The sequence below is a fragment of the Coffea arabica genome, chromosome 11e (assembly GCF_036785885.1).
Source record: "Coffea arabica cultivar ET-39 chromosome 11e, Coffea Arabica ET-39 HiFi, whole genome shotgun sequence".
Taxonomy (NCBI): domain Eukaryota; kingdom Viridiplantae; phylum Streptophyta; class Magnoliopsida; order Gentianales; family Rubiaceae; genus Coffea; species Coffea arabica.
Window position 1 is genome coordinate 57,913,167 of NC_092331.1, and position 18,449 is coordinate 57,931,615.

General features: G+C 35.0%; 1 protein-coding gene across 2 annotated transcripts; it reads left to right on the top strand.

Annotated features, from left to right (window-relative positions):
• Positions 1–13,673: 13,673 nt before the first annotated feature.
• Positions 13,674–17,708, top strand: LOC113717253 (ACT domain-containing protein ACR4). 2 transcript variants are annotated; one of them, XM_027241996.2, is made up of 8 exons: positions 13,674–13,855; positions 14,904–14,973; positions 15,075–15,120; positions 15,209–15,323; positions 15,417–15,484; positions 15,571–16,164; positions 16,290–16,394; positions 17,071–17,708. In XM_027241996.2, exons 2-8 carry the CDS (start codon positions 14,927–14,929, stop codon positions 17,410–17,412), a joined length of 1,317 nt encoding a protein of 438 aa, XP_027097797.2. In that variant the 5' UTR covers positions 13,674–13,855; positions 14,904–14,926; the 3' UTR covers positions 17,413–17,708. The 2 variants fall into 2 exon arrangements, with proteins under 2 accessions (XP_027097797.2, XP_027097796.2); XM_027241995.2 differs by lacking the exon at positions 13,674–13,855 and adding an exon at positions 13,862–14,171.
• Positions 17,709–18,449: the final 741 nt, after the last annotated feature.

Here is an 18,449-nt window from a genome sequence, read left to right on the forward strand (position 1 = left end):
ATAGCAATCTAAACGCAAAATTTAGTTTTTCATAGTTTAGGGGACCTTGGGTTTAAATAAGTTCTGCTGTTGAAAGGAGGGAAAGAATAAATAGCAAAAAAGGGAAGGGGTTTTTTGGGTGGGGAGAGGGGGAGGGGGACCCGTTGAAATGAATGACAAGGTATTTCCCACCAAACGGAAATTTATTAGCACGAGAGAAATGCTCCATTTGCTTTTGTAGGACTCAATCTTATATTAATTGAGAGTGTGATTAGTTGGTAATTGGTACTCCAATAGCAATTGGGGTGCTCGGTGTCACTTTCTGCGTACCATTCTTAAAATTATGCCAACTATCTAGAAGTTATCATGCGATTATATATTTTTTTCATGATTCAAATTCACTGTACATTACGTGACTATAGGAGTGGCACCAAATTGCGACTAATTAAGTGACATTGAGGATCTGATTTGCTCCAATAGTAGTACCATACATCTCCTACTATTATTGCAAAATTAGATTTGCTTAAAAGGATTCCTTGAACTACACTTATATCTCAACAATGTAGCCACATGATTTTTTGTTTGCATTTCTTAATCGATCAATTAGAATAAACAGTTCGCTTGTCACATCGGAGCTCAATTGGTCACCCCACAACAAAAATCAACTTATATATTCTAATCAACTATCCTTTTTACCTCAGCTGCATGGAAATTTCCCTTTTCTTTTCTGTTTTGTCTCTGGTAGCAGTATAAACATAAGAATCTATGGATTATTAACGATTGACGGCCATTTTTTGTAGTGAATATTTTTGTGAACTTTATATGAAATTTGATAACGGAAGAAAAATAAAAAAGTGTAAGAAAAGGGTTTTGACAGCGTCTTATTTACCAAAAATAATTATCTTGTTGTATTATAAACAAAGTTTTTTTTTAAAATTCATATTTTATTTTACATAAATTACATCACGGTAATATTATTTTTAAAAAAATTCTAGAAAGAAAAAAGAGATGGGATTCGTGTGACGAAGACAAGAATGCATGATATTGTGATTCAGATTTTGAAACGTGATTTTTGCCAAAAAAAAAAAAAAAAGGGGGGTAGGGAAAAGCTGTGTGATAGACAGTTGATCGAAAATTTTTGCAGGGTTTAGGAGTAAAAGAAAGCAAAAAGATGACCTCGGATTCGATGTAGCCCTAAGGGAAGAGAAGGGAAGAAGAAGAAGAGAAGCAGTCCCGGGAACGGAAAACATGTTGAGCTTGAGCAGGAGCAGGAGCAGAAATTGAGGAAAGTGATGTACGGTCGATAAAGAACCAGGAATCAGAATTCCTGGGAATCAATCAGTCAATCAATAATAAAACCCGATGGAATATGGGTCGACCTGCTGCGACCTTCGGGTAAAGAGTAAAGACGCAGAAAGGTCAGTCGAATAAATAAAATGTCTTTCCACAGACACCCCAAAAAGAGAGAGAGAGAGAGAGAGACACACACAGGAAATACTACCAAAGTCCTAAGTTGGTGCAGGCTCAGTGATTAGACAGCTGTCTGTAATTGACCCGACCCCCCATTGCCATGACTCCAACTTGCTTTGTTTCTTCTCGCTTTCTACTTTCTAGAATTACTCAGCTACTGTATGTACTGGGCAGCTAGCTTTCTAGCTAGCTCCACCAAATCTAAATGGGTTCCGGATCTAAAAGGGGATTCGTGCATGTTGGGGGGCTCGTGGTCGTGTTCCTCTGGTTGTGGGCTATGGAGCTCTGTAGATGCTATGGACCATGCATACATGTGTGCAAATTTAATGCTTGATGGAGTTATGATACATATGTTGTGAGTGTAATATTAATCTTGAGCTTCAAACCGGTTGTCTCTCGCTTATGTATTGGTGCTTTTAACAATTAAATTGTTAATGATTTTTACTCACTCCTTGATGACTTGAATTCACGACTAATCTCCAGTTACAAATGAAATTAACGTCTTAGCAAGAATGATTCACTGACTAGAGCTGATGTAGACAAAGAAATATTTTAATTAGATGGGTTCAATTTTTTGCTCACCTCTTTAGAACGTCGTTGTTTTCATACTTGTCAATTCGTTACACTACCTTTAAAGTAGAAGAAAATTCTCTAGACCCAATCAAGAGGGAGAGATATTGAGATTCCACTTTTTGTTTCTAAATCTATGCTTGCCGCTGAGATTATAAAATGGAGTGTTAGCAATGAAAATTAACCGATCGGGCACCATTATTGCCACCTTATTTAAAAAAAACTTTAAAAAATTGCAAACTCTTAATTGTTTTAAGATTTCAACTTTACTCACGAATCTTCATTTTTTAATCTTTGAGTCCTTAAAGTTAAACAACAGAAGATTAATACATAAAGTTCAATGCTTAAGAAGAGAGTGCAGATATTAGAAATGTAAGCTTTATCATTCGCCAAAACATATAGTTAAAATCTAAAGAAATGCAATAAAACTGGAATATAATTAAACACACTTTTTGCATGTAGAATATGGATCCAAATATTATTAATTGGGTCTGTCTAACGGATGCCAAATAGACACTCGTTAAAATATATACTTTAGCCATTAAATTTCTGAAAAGGTAGAAATACTTAGGAAAAGCGTATAAATGTAAAGGAAGGTTATAATTTTATATACATAGTAGGTTACGTAGAATTTCGTCATGTTAATGAATGTCAATGGGCACCAGTCAGAAAAACTCTTACTAATTTACTTTCAAATCTTCGACTAGAATATGATTTAGGAGATCCATTACTCAAAGATAAGATATTGCATGTTTAATACAAATTTGATGTGATGTACTAATACCAATCATTAATCACAGACAGTGCAATTCCGTAATTTTAATGCATCATGCATCAACATACAAGACTAGAAAGAATATCTTTTAAGTAATGTATGTGCATGATCACAGTTCATCAGGCAGGGTGGCCCGGGTGGGGGCTAAGAAACATGGTCTACTCATGCTTTTCAGGCATTAATTGATTGGGTGCTCTATCTTTGGCGCTTGGATACTTTTTGATTGGCTAAGTATCTAACACTACCAACTAATTAACTACTAGTAGACTAACAGTCTCCGTCGCAGTCCCCTTAACCGGAGGACGGACCACATGCCCGTCCGTCCCTCACTTTATGGGTTTGTTGTTCACGAGAGGCCTCGCCTCGGTTCTGACCTCTTTTCAGTGTCGCTGTCTCCTTCTTCACTCCCCCAAACCCCAACCATTCGAATTCTTTCTTCACCTGTATTTCTCAAGTTAAATTTTGCCATCATATATGCGGTATGAGGCAGTCATGGAGCTGGAGAAGAAGTTGATGGGCTACCTTACTTGTCAAGAACGAATTTTTGCTGTTGTCTTTGTACTTGTTGCATATACCCCCAATTTGTTAAAAGTTGAAATAAACAACGTGGTATAAAATTATTTGCTAGGATGTCAAGAGCCCTGTACAATTTTCCCTCTGCTCTGTTGAAGGTACCAAAAAAAAAAAAAAAGAAAGAAGTACAAGAGGTACTCTGTTAGAATCCAAGGACAAGATCTTGTGACGGCGAAAATTCATGATATGGATAGGCAGATGAAACTGATGAGAAAAGATAAAGTCGTATAGGGCGTAACAATTTGAGAAAGCCTGACTATTCTAGGGAAGTTTTCATCTCGGGATAGTTTGGGGTGATGAGGGACAAACGAACGGGCACGCAGTTTTTTTCTTTTTTTTAGTGTAAGTAGAAGAATCCGAACCCGAAATCTTTTGCTTACATTCCCTCCTCCCATACCACCCAACTCATCCATCTCCACCCCCGAACGGGTACGCAGTTTATTTTGTTGAGAGTAAGTGCAATTTATCATAAACAAGGGAATTATACCTCCAATGCATTAATAACTTGCATCGATAATATTAGGAGTGTAGGTCTAATCTCGCCCAAGATAATGTAAAAAATAATTGAGTATCAACGTGTTAAATCAAATCATTGGTTATTATAAATAAAAAAAAAAAAGTTGTGGTGCTAACTTAAAAAATGAAAAAAAGGGAAAAAACTATCATTTGTTTACTTGGGATAATCAACTTCTTAATAGTTTCCAAACGTGTGCCTTGTCTATTACTAATGCCTAAAATGGCAATACCACACTTTTTAATGACTTATTGAGACGTGTACCTCCTGGAAAACTACTTGTACCTTTTGTTCAAACATGGATATTGAACATAACCATCATGAAATGCTTGATGCCGTAAATGTCGACTGTTTTCTGTTTATTTTCATAAGAGTGTGGACGTTGATTTTCTATATTGGAGCAAGCATGAAACAACATACTCATAAGCTTTTCAATTTTTTGATCTGTCCCAAAGAGCTGATAGTGACAAATTTCACTCCTAGTATTTTGTTTTGAAACGAAAATCCATACAAAGGAAAAAGACAACAATACTTTCTCCACTCTTTTGCATTTTCCAGAAAGGAAAAATTGACGGTGTCGTAGTTACTTGATATTCATCGTATCGAATTGTGCATAATTTTGTACCAACTTGTACATTGGTCTTTCTTTGCATATATATATATATATATATATATATATATATATATATATATATATATATATATATCATGATTGTATACTCAACCAGCAAGAATGATCAAGATAAAAGAGAAGAAGTGGGAGAAAGGGTCCTTCTTGTTTCTTACATTTGATTGCAATTTTGTCTCCATTTTAGATGTAATATAATCATGGAGTCATTCATCGTCTGAAAGTAGAATTAAATGGAGAATAATGGTCCCCCACCCAAGCCATGTCCGTATTTGTTTTGGAGAAGGTGGAATGTTCTAACTTTTGAAATGCATAGTATTTAGATTTATTTATTTCTGTATATGATTTATTGCAAAAAAAAAAAAAAAAAACTGGAAATTTACTTTGTAGTCCACTGCAGAAGTTTAGAGGAACCTTCAATTATTCAATCATGATCTTTTGACAAAATAAAAAAAAAAAGTTAAATTTGCGGTCTCACATCGTTAAAGTCAATCTTAATGCCAAAATCAATTAAATCGTTCAAAATGTTTTCACGTAAAAGTAAAGCTAAACAAAATATTACAATAGGACAAATAACAAAACTTAAAATACTTGTATTATTTCCAAGAACTTATCATGTCTTTGAGAATACAAAATTATATGCGGCGACATCAATTGAACATGTCTATTGCAAACAAAATACAACATAGCGAAATAATTTTTGAAAATGCACTTTTTAATTAAGGCAGCATTTTTTTATTGATCAAGCAAAAAAGATTTCGCAAAGTTCAAAAGAATCATCGAAATAGACCAACAAAAGTAAACAACAACCGCTTAAAAATAAACTACTAAAGAAAAAAAATAGTTGAACTAAACATCATTTTTTTTTTGGAGATCGATTATACGTGGAGCGTGTTAAAGGTTTGTTTGGATAGTGGATTATTCTTTAAAATTTATTTGATTGCATTATCAATATATTTTTTAACCACCTTTTTATTTCATATATATCACAAAAAAATTTGTTACAATATTTTTTTTTCAAAAAATTATCCCAAACAATCTCCTGTTTACGTAATTTCCTTTTATTCTTTCCAAAATATATATATATATATATAGTAAAATGGAAATGCAACCTTTTTTTTTTTAAAGCAAAAAGGAAAAACAACCTTAAAAAGGTCGAAAACAGAAAAGTAAAAAACCAAAAAATATCCATGATGTGAGAAAGATCGAGAGTCTTTCTCCATATAGTACTGCCAGTGCAGCTTTTATACCTTTTATGACGTGGGCATCCGTACGAGAATGACCCTTGACAACTGCGAATAGACATCAAACGGAAAAAGAAAAAGGGCAAAAAAGAAAAAAGAAGAAGAAAAGAAAAAGCTAATTAAGATTCAGAGGCAAAGGGGAAAAGCGGGTCGCAACTTGTGCGAGGAAGCCCCATGCTCTGCCCATTACGACATGAATCGAATCGAATCCAAAAGTCTGCTAACGCCTGACTGCTGCAAGTCACGTGCGTCGGTGGGATTTCCAAAAATCACAAATATATTTCCTTTTTTTTCCATGACCATGTGACCATTTATGAAAACTATCCAATTTCTTTGGGAAGCATTTATGAAAAACAATAAATAAACTATCCAATTAGTATTAATATTGAGAACGAAACGGGGCATTAATTTGTTCTAGTGTAATATATGTGTCTATATGGTTAATTTATATTTACTTTACTCTGTAAGTATATATATATATCTTCATACCATTTATTCTCGATTTTTTTTTTACAAGTGAGGTATGCACATGAGAATAGCCCTTTGCATTCCATTCTAACATTTGACTACATAATGAAAGGTCGAGTACTAGAAGTTGTTTTGGACTGAAAATATCATTTGTATTTTCTTTATTTTACTTCACTGACTTTAAAAAACAGATATCCAGGCCAGACATTTGTTACACAAACTCTTGGTAATATTAAAAAGTAGTATATTTTAAGTTATTAATATTTTTCAATTCATATGCATACTTTAGTTTGTTTTAAGTTGATTTCTTGAATGGTTATATTGTGTAAAAATTTGATGGACTTTATATTACTTTGAAATCTAATACGAACGTGTGAAAACAAGTTGTTGATTTTTGCCTAGTGTATAAAATACTACGTAAAAAGAAGAAATATATATTCAACCGTCCAGACAAATTTTTTTTTTAACGGTTGAGAGAAAGTGAACAACAATTTAAGAAGAGGGAAAAAGGCAACTAAAGTACGATATTCAAGTTTAGATAGGAAGGTGTAAATGCTCATTACTAAATACAATCTATACCATAGTGATACTTGTCTTATAGAATTAGTTCTATTAAATTATTTTAAACTAATTGTCATGTATCCAAGACCCATATAGTATACACAGTGTAAACATTTCTCACTATTACACCACCTTATCTTTTGTCCGAGTGCTGTCTAGTCTAGTGTGTTAGTCTATTTTGGGGTTGTTGCAGTTAAGACGTTTTTAACTGTTATATACTATGATGTAACAACATTTCCCTTTTTAATCTAATCCTTCCGTTTTACTATCAAAAAAATTTTAAAAGATTAATTCAATATTAAAACTTTAGATTTTTCTTTAATTTTTTTTTCAAACAGGGAAGTAGTGAGATTTAAGAAACCGAAAGGAGACAGTGAATTAGAACCTTGTACAGGCATCGAAACTTTGGTTGAGATCCCTTTCAACAAGAATCCTTTTACGTTCTTAGGAAAAAAAAATAGAAAGAAAGATTCCATTTGCGACATCACCTAACTTTTTGGCTTGACATTGGTGCTTCAATTTTCAATAACACAACTTCCATTAACTAACCACCCTAGCTAGTATGGGACTTGCAGGAGAGGAATCTTTTCTTGTTCATGTGATGATAAAACACTTTAGATTCGATCCTAAGCAAGAATGAATATGCAAGTCTAATATCATAGGATGCTTTAACTATGGTTAATAAAACAAAAGCAACTTGACAAGAACTAAAATACTATTATGTATCAGTCTTTCTAGGTAAGATATGATATCTTGTCATCCCAAATCCCACCTCCCACCAGTCTATATGGCAGCTAAGGAACAAGGAGGGTTCATAGGATCAGCCTAAGTACAAAATTCATAAAAGTATGAAAAGGTTGGTTTGACTGGCAGAGCAGATCTTTGAAGGTGGTAGAGTAATTGCATGAAGGGAAAAAAAAAATGCCAAAAGAAGATAATTAGTAAACAATTGCACCATACAAGTTTGGCGAAGCCTGACCAAAAGCTGCTCCGTTGATTAAATAAATTTTTTTATGGTACTACTTGTTACAGTACTAGTAATTGTTTGGTTGCACAAACGAGCCGAGCTGGGCAGGGCAGTTGAAGATGGTATCCCTTCACTTCACCAATTATTTGACTTGTAATGTTCACGTTGCATCTGGGCAGAACAGATTCTTTTTTTCCTTCTCTGTCTTCTTTATTGATCTTCTCCATTGGTTGGTTGAATCTTCAGTTTGAAAAACCCAAAGATGATCTGGAGACTAGACATTGATTGAGGTTCACTTTTTTCACTTTCCTGTTTTATGGGCAAAGACCTATACATATATGCATTTATAGTTTGGTGTTCATTTATTATGATGTACAGTAAATTATTGACTAGGTTTTCCTCCAGTTTATTAATTGGCTCGGGGAAGGGTTAATGGGAGCAAACACCTTATTTTCTTTTATCTACGTCGAAACTCCAAAAAAAATAAAATTTCTTGTGAATCTAACTGCAGGAAAAAAAAAACCTTAAAGAGGTATTTTCTGATCGCTAGGTCGATCCCAATGATTGTTGTCTGAATGCATAATTACTTCTAAAATATAGAATTTTCATTTTCTAGAAAAGAACATAATAATATGTTTAATAACCAAAAAAAAAAAAAAGGGGTGCATCTATAAGATTCCGTCAGCTTTCTTTGGGTATCCAGATCAATATGAAAGACAACGAAAATGGGGCACTTTTAGACGTAAGCCATGATACAAAGATTTTTTGTTTTCCGCCTTTACTGCTTAGGTAATGCATGTCTGTCATTCATTCTATGAAGATGAAGCTGATTAGGACATCACTTGAATGGATGGATGGATGGTTGCACCTCAAAATCGGAAGTGGGAACCCAATGCCCAAATCCATGGTTCAGACAAGTTCCAGAACTTTAGCTCCGTGTCCAACTTTGTTCATGACCTACATCAGAATCAGATTTATGGAATGTGTTTGTTGCGTCTAGGAAAACACAGGTGCTGCTGCCCTAATGACTTGGCTGCTTGCCCGCTGGGAAGAGAATTAATGCCTTGGCTTGAGAAGGCAATTTCTCCAAGTGCCCTCAGTATAGATAAACCACCTCTTTTTGTAACGTTATGCTAGTTGCAAACTCTGACCACCCTTTTTTCTTGGAAATCATGGTCTGCATTTCACAGCTCTAGTGGAGAACATCAATTTTATCCACTTCCTTCCAAATGGGGTTTTACTTTTTAACTAATAATTAATTTGCTGTGTCTATCTCAATATGCCTTGGCTTGAGTTGGTCAAATATGTCGAGTAGTAGTAAATTGATTAAGCGCACGAGATGAGGCGATGGTTATCCCCAAGGGATTGAGGTTTAGGCAATGAGCTGATCAATAACGAAGCATTTTGTCAGTCACAAATTTTTTTTTTTTTTTTTTGACAAGTTAAACATCAACTCTAGCTTTTTATACAAGTATAAGAAAAGTGTTAATTTTTTTTTTTTAAGAGACTCACTAGAAAGAAATCAATCAATCAATCGTCTAAGACTATTTGTTTGACGAAATTAGGAGGTGAATTCTGTAGATTGTCAACCGAATTCCTAGAAAGTTAGCATCAGCTACCAAGGTAGGTACGTAGGTATGCTATGCGCAACTTTATTTGATTCTTTAGGAACCAATTTATATATAGAGATAGATATCTTTGAAATTAACTTTCTAACGTTAAAAGTGAGAATTAGTAGAATCAAATAAAGTGCGACAATTGATTCCTTTTCAAGACTTTAACCAAGAAGGAAACGAAACTTTCCAATGTAATGAAACCTCAGTTAATCCAGTTGGGATCCTCTATGCCATTATTCAATGTCAAATTCAGTGCCAATCTCACTTATCACGTGATGGTAGAAGAAATTTAAATAAACAGCACATGATAAATTAAATAAATAGGACACTTGACATAAATATAGAAGTGACACTGAAAAAGTTGCACTGAGGATTCCATGTGCAGTTAATCACATTACTTAATTAGCTATGGGACGAAAGAAACCAAAACAACGTCCTCACAGTTTATTTATTAAGTTGATACCTAACAGCATCTACCCTTCAATATAAGTATATCTGTCCAATTAGCTAGGTCAATAGGTACCATTAAAAAAAATGTTAACGACTCTAGTCCCTAACTTCTTCGGACCCTCTTCCCAATATTGACCACACACCTCTAGTACTATGGCCATAATAAATCTACATTTCTACAATAAGTGTGTGCCAACGACTTGGGGGCTCTACGCAAAAGGAACTTAACTACGAGTTTCCAAAATAGGAAAGAAGTTTTAACGTTAGGGTTTCTTCAACTCCTAACACAGCAAATGACTGAAATAAAAAACAATGAATGAATTCACACCTATTGATTGCTAACATCTAGGACTTTGTAACTATCTTGGATAAATTACAACCTTGCACATGAAGCTGTTACCTTGCTAGCTAGAGATGAATACCAAATTAGCAATTAACGAGTCAACTGACAAGATATATAGGATAGTTTTCTTTGTATTTTAGCTGGTTAAGTTTGACAGTTTCCAAATCCATTGTCGGAAGCTCTTAGTTAATTAAGTTTCACATCAATTTCTCAATCAAGAAGCAAACAGCAAATGAAGCAAAGAACCACTTCCACACCAGCAAATATGTCCAAGAGCAAAAATGGACCTACCCCTCGAGTACAAAACTTTATTCTTAATAGACAACCGGCCATAAATGATAATAACCCTCTTCATTTCTTGACCACCAAACTTTTCAATTCGACCTAATCAATCCCACATCAACACACACACACACCAAAGGATTAATTTTTCCTACACCCGGTATTGGATGAATGATAACTATGTAAAATTTGAATTTAAAATTCAATTTTTACACACATGTCATGAATCTAACGATGAAAGTGTATACACTGTTAGTGTATATAAGATTTACTCCGTACCAAATACTACTAGTAGTAGTATTTAATTTTTGTCTTGCAGGATGATGGTAATAATTATTTAATTTACCTAAAACAAGTAAGTAGCTGAAAATATGGTGGCAGCAGAAGGTGCATGTGCAAGAGAGACACATTTGAGAGCAACATGCACCGCAAGACATGCGTATGTGCGAGCACACCCAATCTTGATTCTTGACCAAAAGGAGCCAAGGGGGGAAAGAGGAGCAAGCATTCCTGGCTAACCCCGCGTTAAATATGTCATGTGAATGTGAGGGGGGCACTAAAATCTATCAAGAAAATACTACTAGTACGTACATTGCCATTATCTAGGACTAGCATAAATCTAGAGGAATCAATAAATTTCACTCTAGGGTTGGTTTGTGGCGGCTGGGCATTAATTAGATGAGTTGGGGTTGGAGTTGTGTCGAGGGTATGTCAAGTTGAATGAAATTTATGGTGACTTCTTGAAAGTTGAAACCACCCCACAACCAAAATTTAGCGACTTTGTCCCTTTGAGATTTGATTTGATTACTAAACCATAAAAAATATATACTGTACAAATCATGATTTTTTTGTCAAATGATGTAGTAATAATACATATACCTCGTCTGGAAACCACTACCTTGAACATTCCCACCCCCAGAAGTATAATACTAATTATCTGTTTTTCTTTGAACAAAAAGATTGGTTTTCCACTTTTCTTCTTGGTCCTAAATTTTGATGGATTTTCTGCATTTGAATCGGAGGAGAACATGAAAGAACTGCTCATACTTTTTGAACTTTAATCATCCAAAAAGGCTGTGGTAGTTTGACTGTTTATGAATATTCCAACTTCAACTTCAACTTCAACATAGATGATTGATGACAGGGCTGTAAAATTACTGTGGGTCGCGTGCTGTTGAAAGTTACTGAGCATGATCTGAGGATACTTTGACCGTATTACCAGACTCGTATATATTTTTCTCCAATTCCACAAAAGAAAATCACCTACTCGTTGAAAAGTGAGTTATAGTTAGACCAATGAATAAGATGACATTTACCACAAGTTTGCCCAAATGATTTGCACAAACACACAACTGTCACTTTGACTCCAATGATTTTTATAAATGTTTGTGTGCAATAATTGATTAAAATGTCCAAAGTTCAATTTCTCCTAATGAATAGATGCTAATTTTTTCCCTTATTTTTCTTTTAGGTACTAACCTCTCAACCGTTATTGTTTTGTGGCGTTAATTTCATGTTTTGACTTGTGCTTAATTGAAAAATCAATTCAACCTTAATTATTACGTAAATTCCATCATATTGTGTATAGTTCGTGGAATGACCTATGCGCTTATGTCTTCATAATTGACTTGAGGGGAAAAAAATATATGTAACCGACTTAAATAGCAAACCAATATTTTTTGGGCTCGCTTTATTTTTCTTAGATATTAAAAGCTTAAAAATGAAGGACATAATTTAAAATTGATACTATGAAAGAGATGAGTGATTACTCTCAATACTGTAAAGATTATAAAAATATTAGACCCCGTCAACAGAGCATTGAATTTTCCTTGTTCTTTCTAGTTTCTTCATGTATGAAAAGGATCAGTTCCTCGAACTTCACAAAAATTATGGATGGAGGTCTAACAAAAAGACGATTACAGTGAATTCAAACAAGTTGACCTTCTAGTTGATCTATTTGAACCATATTATACTGTATAAATTAACAAGTTAAAGCCATAGCTTCATCATTTTCCTATGAGAAATCTTTACTAATTTCTTACGGTATTTCCCAATCTGAATATGGATTTCCCTTTTAATTATGCTCATGTTCGATTAAACAATTACATCACCTTTTTTTTTTTTTTTTTGAAGAATCTATTACCAATTATGTTAGCTTCCATCTCTTTGTTGTTTTCGTGTTCGATTAACCTTGTGAATTAACTTAATATTGTGTTCATATATATTGCCCAAAACAAATATCTTGTTCATATTTAATTAATCCAATGAATCAACTTTTACCATATTTCATATTCATTAACCTTGTTGTTTTCAACATAACTACTTCTAAGCATTGTAAGTACCACTAGTACAACCATTTTATCAAAAACATTTATAAACTAAAGTTTGGTTTAGCAATAAAAAATTCATTTAGGGTAAATATAAATAGGATATAAATATTAGGAAAAATAGTTCAAAACGTTCTTTACATTTCGCTAAATGAATTTTTGAATCCTTCAATTTTAAAATGGTAACTTTATATTCCTTACAAAATCAAGACGGTAAAATTTGGTTTCAAACTATTTTTTCGATTACTTTTATCCTGATCCATCACGTGACCTATACGTGAACATTTCTTCATGAGCAAAAAGATTAAATCTCATTTGTAATTAAATAAATGATCTGATCCATATTTATTTTTGTTCCTAAAAAAATAGGATTTGACATAGACTATATTCATTTTTCTCCTAAAAACTATGATTTGATTTTACTAACGTTAATTTATAAGGGATGTTAAGTTAATATTTTAAAAGCGAAGAATGAAAAAATTTATTTGATAAAATATGAGAAATGTTTTGAACATTTTTTATAAATATTATACATTTTTAATATTTCACAGATATTGAATGTGCATTCAGCACAGGTATATATAACTGGTGGTGCCATAAACATTCCCTAACCCAAATACCCAATAGTAATAAAAAGAATCATAAACGGTAAACCGTTAAGTTTTCTTTCCCCCTCCACACACCTTGGAGACTTTTACTTCTCCCTCCTGGAACACGTGCCACAGTAAATTATCCCATAGAGGAATCTTTCTTTTTTTTTTTGACTCGATTAAATTTGACAGTCAGCGCATTTTAGAAGACCCCCACGCGCTCAGACACCTTAACCGCCAGCGTCGTTGCTAAAGTGCGCCCCACTTCTCTTTCTTTGGGGAGGTACTTGTCCCTCTGAATCTTTAAAAGCAACTGAAATTAGAAACCCCAGTGCAGAAAATAAAACACCAGCACAGCAGTGCTACTTTCCCTCCATTCCCACACGCTACACGCACTAATCTAGGCATATTTTACCCATATACTATATTTGTATTTGTCTTTACACACAAACGAAGAAAGTATAACTGCAGATATTGTCAAAAGGCACGGGTAAAAAGGTGTGTTTTTTAGTGTGTGAACTGTGATTTTTTTTTCCTTTTTTTCTTTTGAAAGTTGGTCCCATGATATTTCAGATTCACCCAGGCTTTAACTAGGTGGATATTTGCTTATTTGGCAATACAAGTATAGAATAAGTAGTATAATTTTTTGGAAATATATATTTTTTAGTCCTATATAAGGAGGTTAGGGGGTTGTCAAGATTTTGTTGTCTTAAAGTTGTGGGGACTCTTTTGTTAGCAAATTAGAGTATTTTTGGCAACCCAGTTGAGAAAATTCAAGGTAACATCTGAAGAAGAAGATCAAGAATTGTAATGGGTATGTGCCATTTTTGCGCCTTGCGGCTTATTAGTCCTTCAAATTTGTGGTTTTTTTGGTTCAAGAATCTTCGTGGGTAGGTAGTGATTTCAGTTTAGTCCATGTTAATTGGGTTTATGGGTTGTGTTTCGAGTTTTTTTTGGTTCTTGTTATTAGTCTTGGTTATTGGGCTAATGGTTTGCTGGTATATTGTTGTCTTTTTTGGTAGTTTCTTGGTCATGAGAATTGGTTGAGTGCTGTTAGTTGTGTAATCTTTATTGAATGTTTGGTATGTCCAACTTCTGATTTCTAATGATACCTCCTTCGCTTGCTTTCACACACAGCAGGTGTGTTTGTGGGTGTAAATGTACCTCTGTTTGTTGTGTTGTGTGTGCTGAATACACTCAATTGTGTGTGTTTCAATGGTCTGATGAATTTCCAATGAAACACAGAGCCCCACCATCCCCCACCCCACACAGACAAGCAGCACAAGCACCTTTTTTTTTTTGAGGGTGGCTCAAGGCTTCTTAGTTGGCCTTGTTGATATCTGGTTTATTCTAGTCCCCATTCAGATCTTCATGATTGGTCAGCTTTTTATTTTTATTTTTTGCCTCCTATACTTGCTTCACACTCATGGTTCTGGTATCTTCTTTGTGATTGGTAATTGTGATTCTATTTATCTTATATAGCTTCAGCTTTTACTTTGGCCTAACCTAAAGTTTGTTGTTTGCTGTTTTTTGTCCCCCCCAAAAGCCTCGGTGAGCTATTCACAAACCATGGATGATGAGTACGAAAAATTTATTAGAAGAATGAATCCACCCAGGTATCTATTTGCCTTTTCCAAATTCAATTTGTGCCATTTTACTTAACCCTTAAGGCTCAGAATTCTTGATTTTTACTCCAATTTTTCCATATTCATGACAGAGTTGTTATTGATAACGAATCTTGCAAAAATGCAACTGTTATACAGGTATTCCTTTCTGAGCTGCTCTGAGGTATGAGTAGATGGAATTAGTCTGTATTTCTTTTGTTTGCTTAACTTGGTTCCCTCGATGCAGGTGGACAGTGCTAACAAACATGGCATACTGCTGGAAGTTGTACAAGTGCTAACTGACCTTAATCTGATAATTACCAAGGCTTATATATGCTCTGATGGAGGATGGTTTATGGATGGTAAAAGCATTTTTCTTTCATTTTTCCGAGTGTGAACATAATTTACCAGTAGTAGATGGAGTAAAAGATAGATATATTTGATTCTTTTTGCAGTCTTCAAGGTCACTGATCAAGATGGGAACAAGATAACTGATGAAGGGGTGCTAGATTACATTCAGAAGGTGAGTTGTATTGAGTGTGGCGACTTCGAGTATTTTATCGTTGCATTTATGGGCAAATCCAACTCATTCCGTTGGTTCATCTTCAGTCGCTTGGTCCAGATTCTTGTTTTGCGTCGTCGATGAGAAGATCTGTTGGGGTTGTACCAGGAATGGACCACACCTCAATTGAATTAATTGGAAGTGACAGACCAGGTCTACTTTCTGAAGTCAGTGCTGTCCTAACCCACCTAAAATGCAATGTGGTGAATGCTGAGGTTTGGACCCACAACACCAGAGCTGCAGCTGTAATGCAAGTAACTGATAAAGAAACTGGGGCTGCAATTACCGACCCTGAGAGGCTGGCTATGATCAAGCAGCTCCTCTGTAATGTACTCAAAGGCAGCAACAAGTCCAGGGAGGCTAAGACTGTTGTTTCACATGGCGTTACTCACACTGAGAGAAGGCTTCACCAGATGATGTTCGCTGACCGAGACTACGAACGTACCGGCCATGAGACCTTAAATGAAAGAGAAAGGCCTAATGTCAATGTTGTTAATTGGTGCGATAAAGACTACTCAGTAGTTACAATCCGGTGCAAGGATAGGCCCAAACTCCTCTTTGACATAATCTGTACGTTGACTGACATGCAGTATGTGGTTTTCCATGGAAATGTTGATGCTGAAGGACCAGAAGCTCATCAGGTAGTATATGAATTTCATGATTACGCAGCAGACGCTGTTGGAATTTGGGCAGTTAAATGGCCTTTCTTTTTCTTTTTCTTTTTTGGTTGTTTGTACTAATTTAAAGTCCACTTTTGCATATGAAGGAGTATTGTGTAAGACATGTAGATGGATCCTCTGTGAAATCAGATGCGGAGAGGCAAAGAGTAATCCAATGTCTTGAAGCAGCTATTGAAAGAAGAGTATCTGAGGTAAAAAACTTTAACAACCGTGTTAATAACCATTAATGAAGTTTGTCTTAATTTGACATCAGCTAGTTGTTGCGCTTGAACTCAATCTTGATTTTATGCATTTTCCACTTGGCGGAAACTAGTTAGTAGCAGTGCATGTGTGTGAAATGGATTGGTGAACATTGTACTGTTAAACCAGAAGTATTTGTGTGAGGTAATTGGCGAAAAAACACAAGAAATAAGAGCCATGATAAAGATAACTTGGAAGTGTTTAATGGAATGATTCAATTCTGACTTTTTTATTTTTCGCGTATTCTCCCAAGTTGTACTTGGCCATTTTTAGACTCTGCCGCGATGACACTTATAAATTGATGCTGCTATGTGGTAGTCTCAAAATTAACAATGCCGAAATGAGTACAATTTTCATATAATTTCAGGCTGGAGTTTAATTTTGTTTCAATGTTTATTTTATGTGATATTCCTATATGCACCCGATTTTGTTTCATGCCAAATGCTTGCTTCATTTGATCTAGTTGCCCTCTGGCTTTGGACATGTTATTTTAAATAGCTGTTGCTTGCATATATAATTCATGACCAATGTGGATAGAATCCTATTTCATTGTTTTTGTCCTGTTTTCTATCTGTTCTTAAGGCTCATACATGACTTTGACTGCTGATTTGTTGGTTCTTCATCCAGGGATTGAAACTGGAATTATGCACTACAGACAGAGTTGGGCTTTTGTCTGATGTCACTCGTATCTTCCGTGAAAATAGCCTTACTGTCACCAGAGCAGAAGTGTCAACTAGAGCAGGCAAAGCTTCTAATACATTCTACGTTAGTGATGCTTCTGGATATCCCATTGATGGAAAGATTATAGACTCTATTCGGCAAACAATAGGACAGACAATACTCAGAGTAAAAGGTTGCCCAGAAGAGTTAAATCAAACTCCACAAGAATCTCCGACAAGGTTCCTCTTTGGTGGTCTCTTCAAGTCCAGATCCTTTGTCAACTTCGGCTTGGTTAGATCCTACTCTTGAACGCGTTAGTTCTTAGCGCTTCTGATGTATATTCCTCAACTTAGATATCTACGTTAGGTTTTTATCCAAAGTCAGCACCACATACAGCTTGTTCTTGAGGTTGAAAAAGAAAGTTAGAGATTGAGGTTAGTCTTTAGTGCCTGTAAATATTGTCCAGTTACTTCCCTTACCTATGTATTATTCATGCATCCAATATAACGTTGGATTGATGAATGTTGTGATGGAATTTTAATCATGCAATTGGCAGCAAAGATTGAGTCAAGAATGAGCATTGGTGCAGGGCATATCTTTAGCTATTCTAAAGTTTATGGCAGTATTAGTCAATTTCTGTTCTCATCTCCCTGTTTGGTAATACTTACTAGCTTGAGAAAGCAAGAGTAGAAACTTATGTTTGACATGATTCTTCAACTGTTATTGAAGAATTTGAAATTGAATGGTACACCAATGGAAGTGGGCATTACAGAACTCGCATACGTTTGAAAGCTGCTATAAACTAGCACATTCTTTTCAGCTTGTGTTGGATGGAGAGATGAACTTTGACTAGCCGACACCCTGTTACTGTCAGCCGTGGGTCGGCGACCTACATAATTTTGTATGACGAGAAGGTTATAGTTGACTTCCTAAGACCTTCATTCATTTGAAGATTTGTCAGATAGAGACAGATGATTAGAAATAGTTTTGCCGGTCTGAACGTCATTCTACTATATTTTGTGAGTTGATTTTCTCACACAATGCGGTGCCGTGAAGGAGATGAGTAGCTTCTTCATTTGTTGGAATACAAAAGTCTGTGATGTTTCTTAGAGGTTCCCTTAATTGACTATCTCCTGGCCTGTTGTATACTTCCATATCTTGAGAAATCTTTTACCGGGTTTCTTGACGTAATGGATGCAAAGACGAGATCAGTTAATATCAAAATGTCGTGTACGATCCAACTAATAGTACATGCTATACATGATGGCACAAGGAACTTGACCAATAGGAGTTAACCTTTTGTTGACACAGTTTGTGCAGTAACTTTGACGGCTGACTCTGGAAAA

What these genes read in the sequence shown, in the direction of transcription:
- LOC113717253 (XM_027241995.2), top strand. An exon ending in AAAATGCAACTGTTATACAG is followed by an intron (nt 15,121 to 15,208) that starts GTATTCCTTTCT and finishes CCCTCGATGCAG; the next exon opens with GTGGACAGTGCTAACAAACA. An exon ending in TGGAGGATGGTTTATGGATG is followed by an intron (nt 15,324 to 15,416) that starts GTAAAAGCATTT and finishes TTCTTTTTGCAG; the next exon opens with TCTTCAAGGTCACTGATCAA.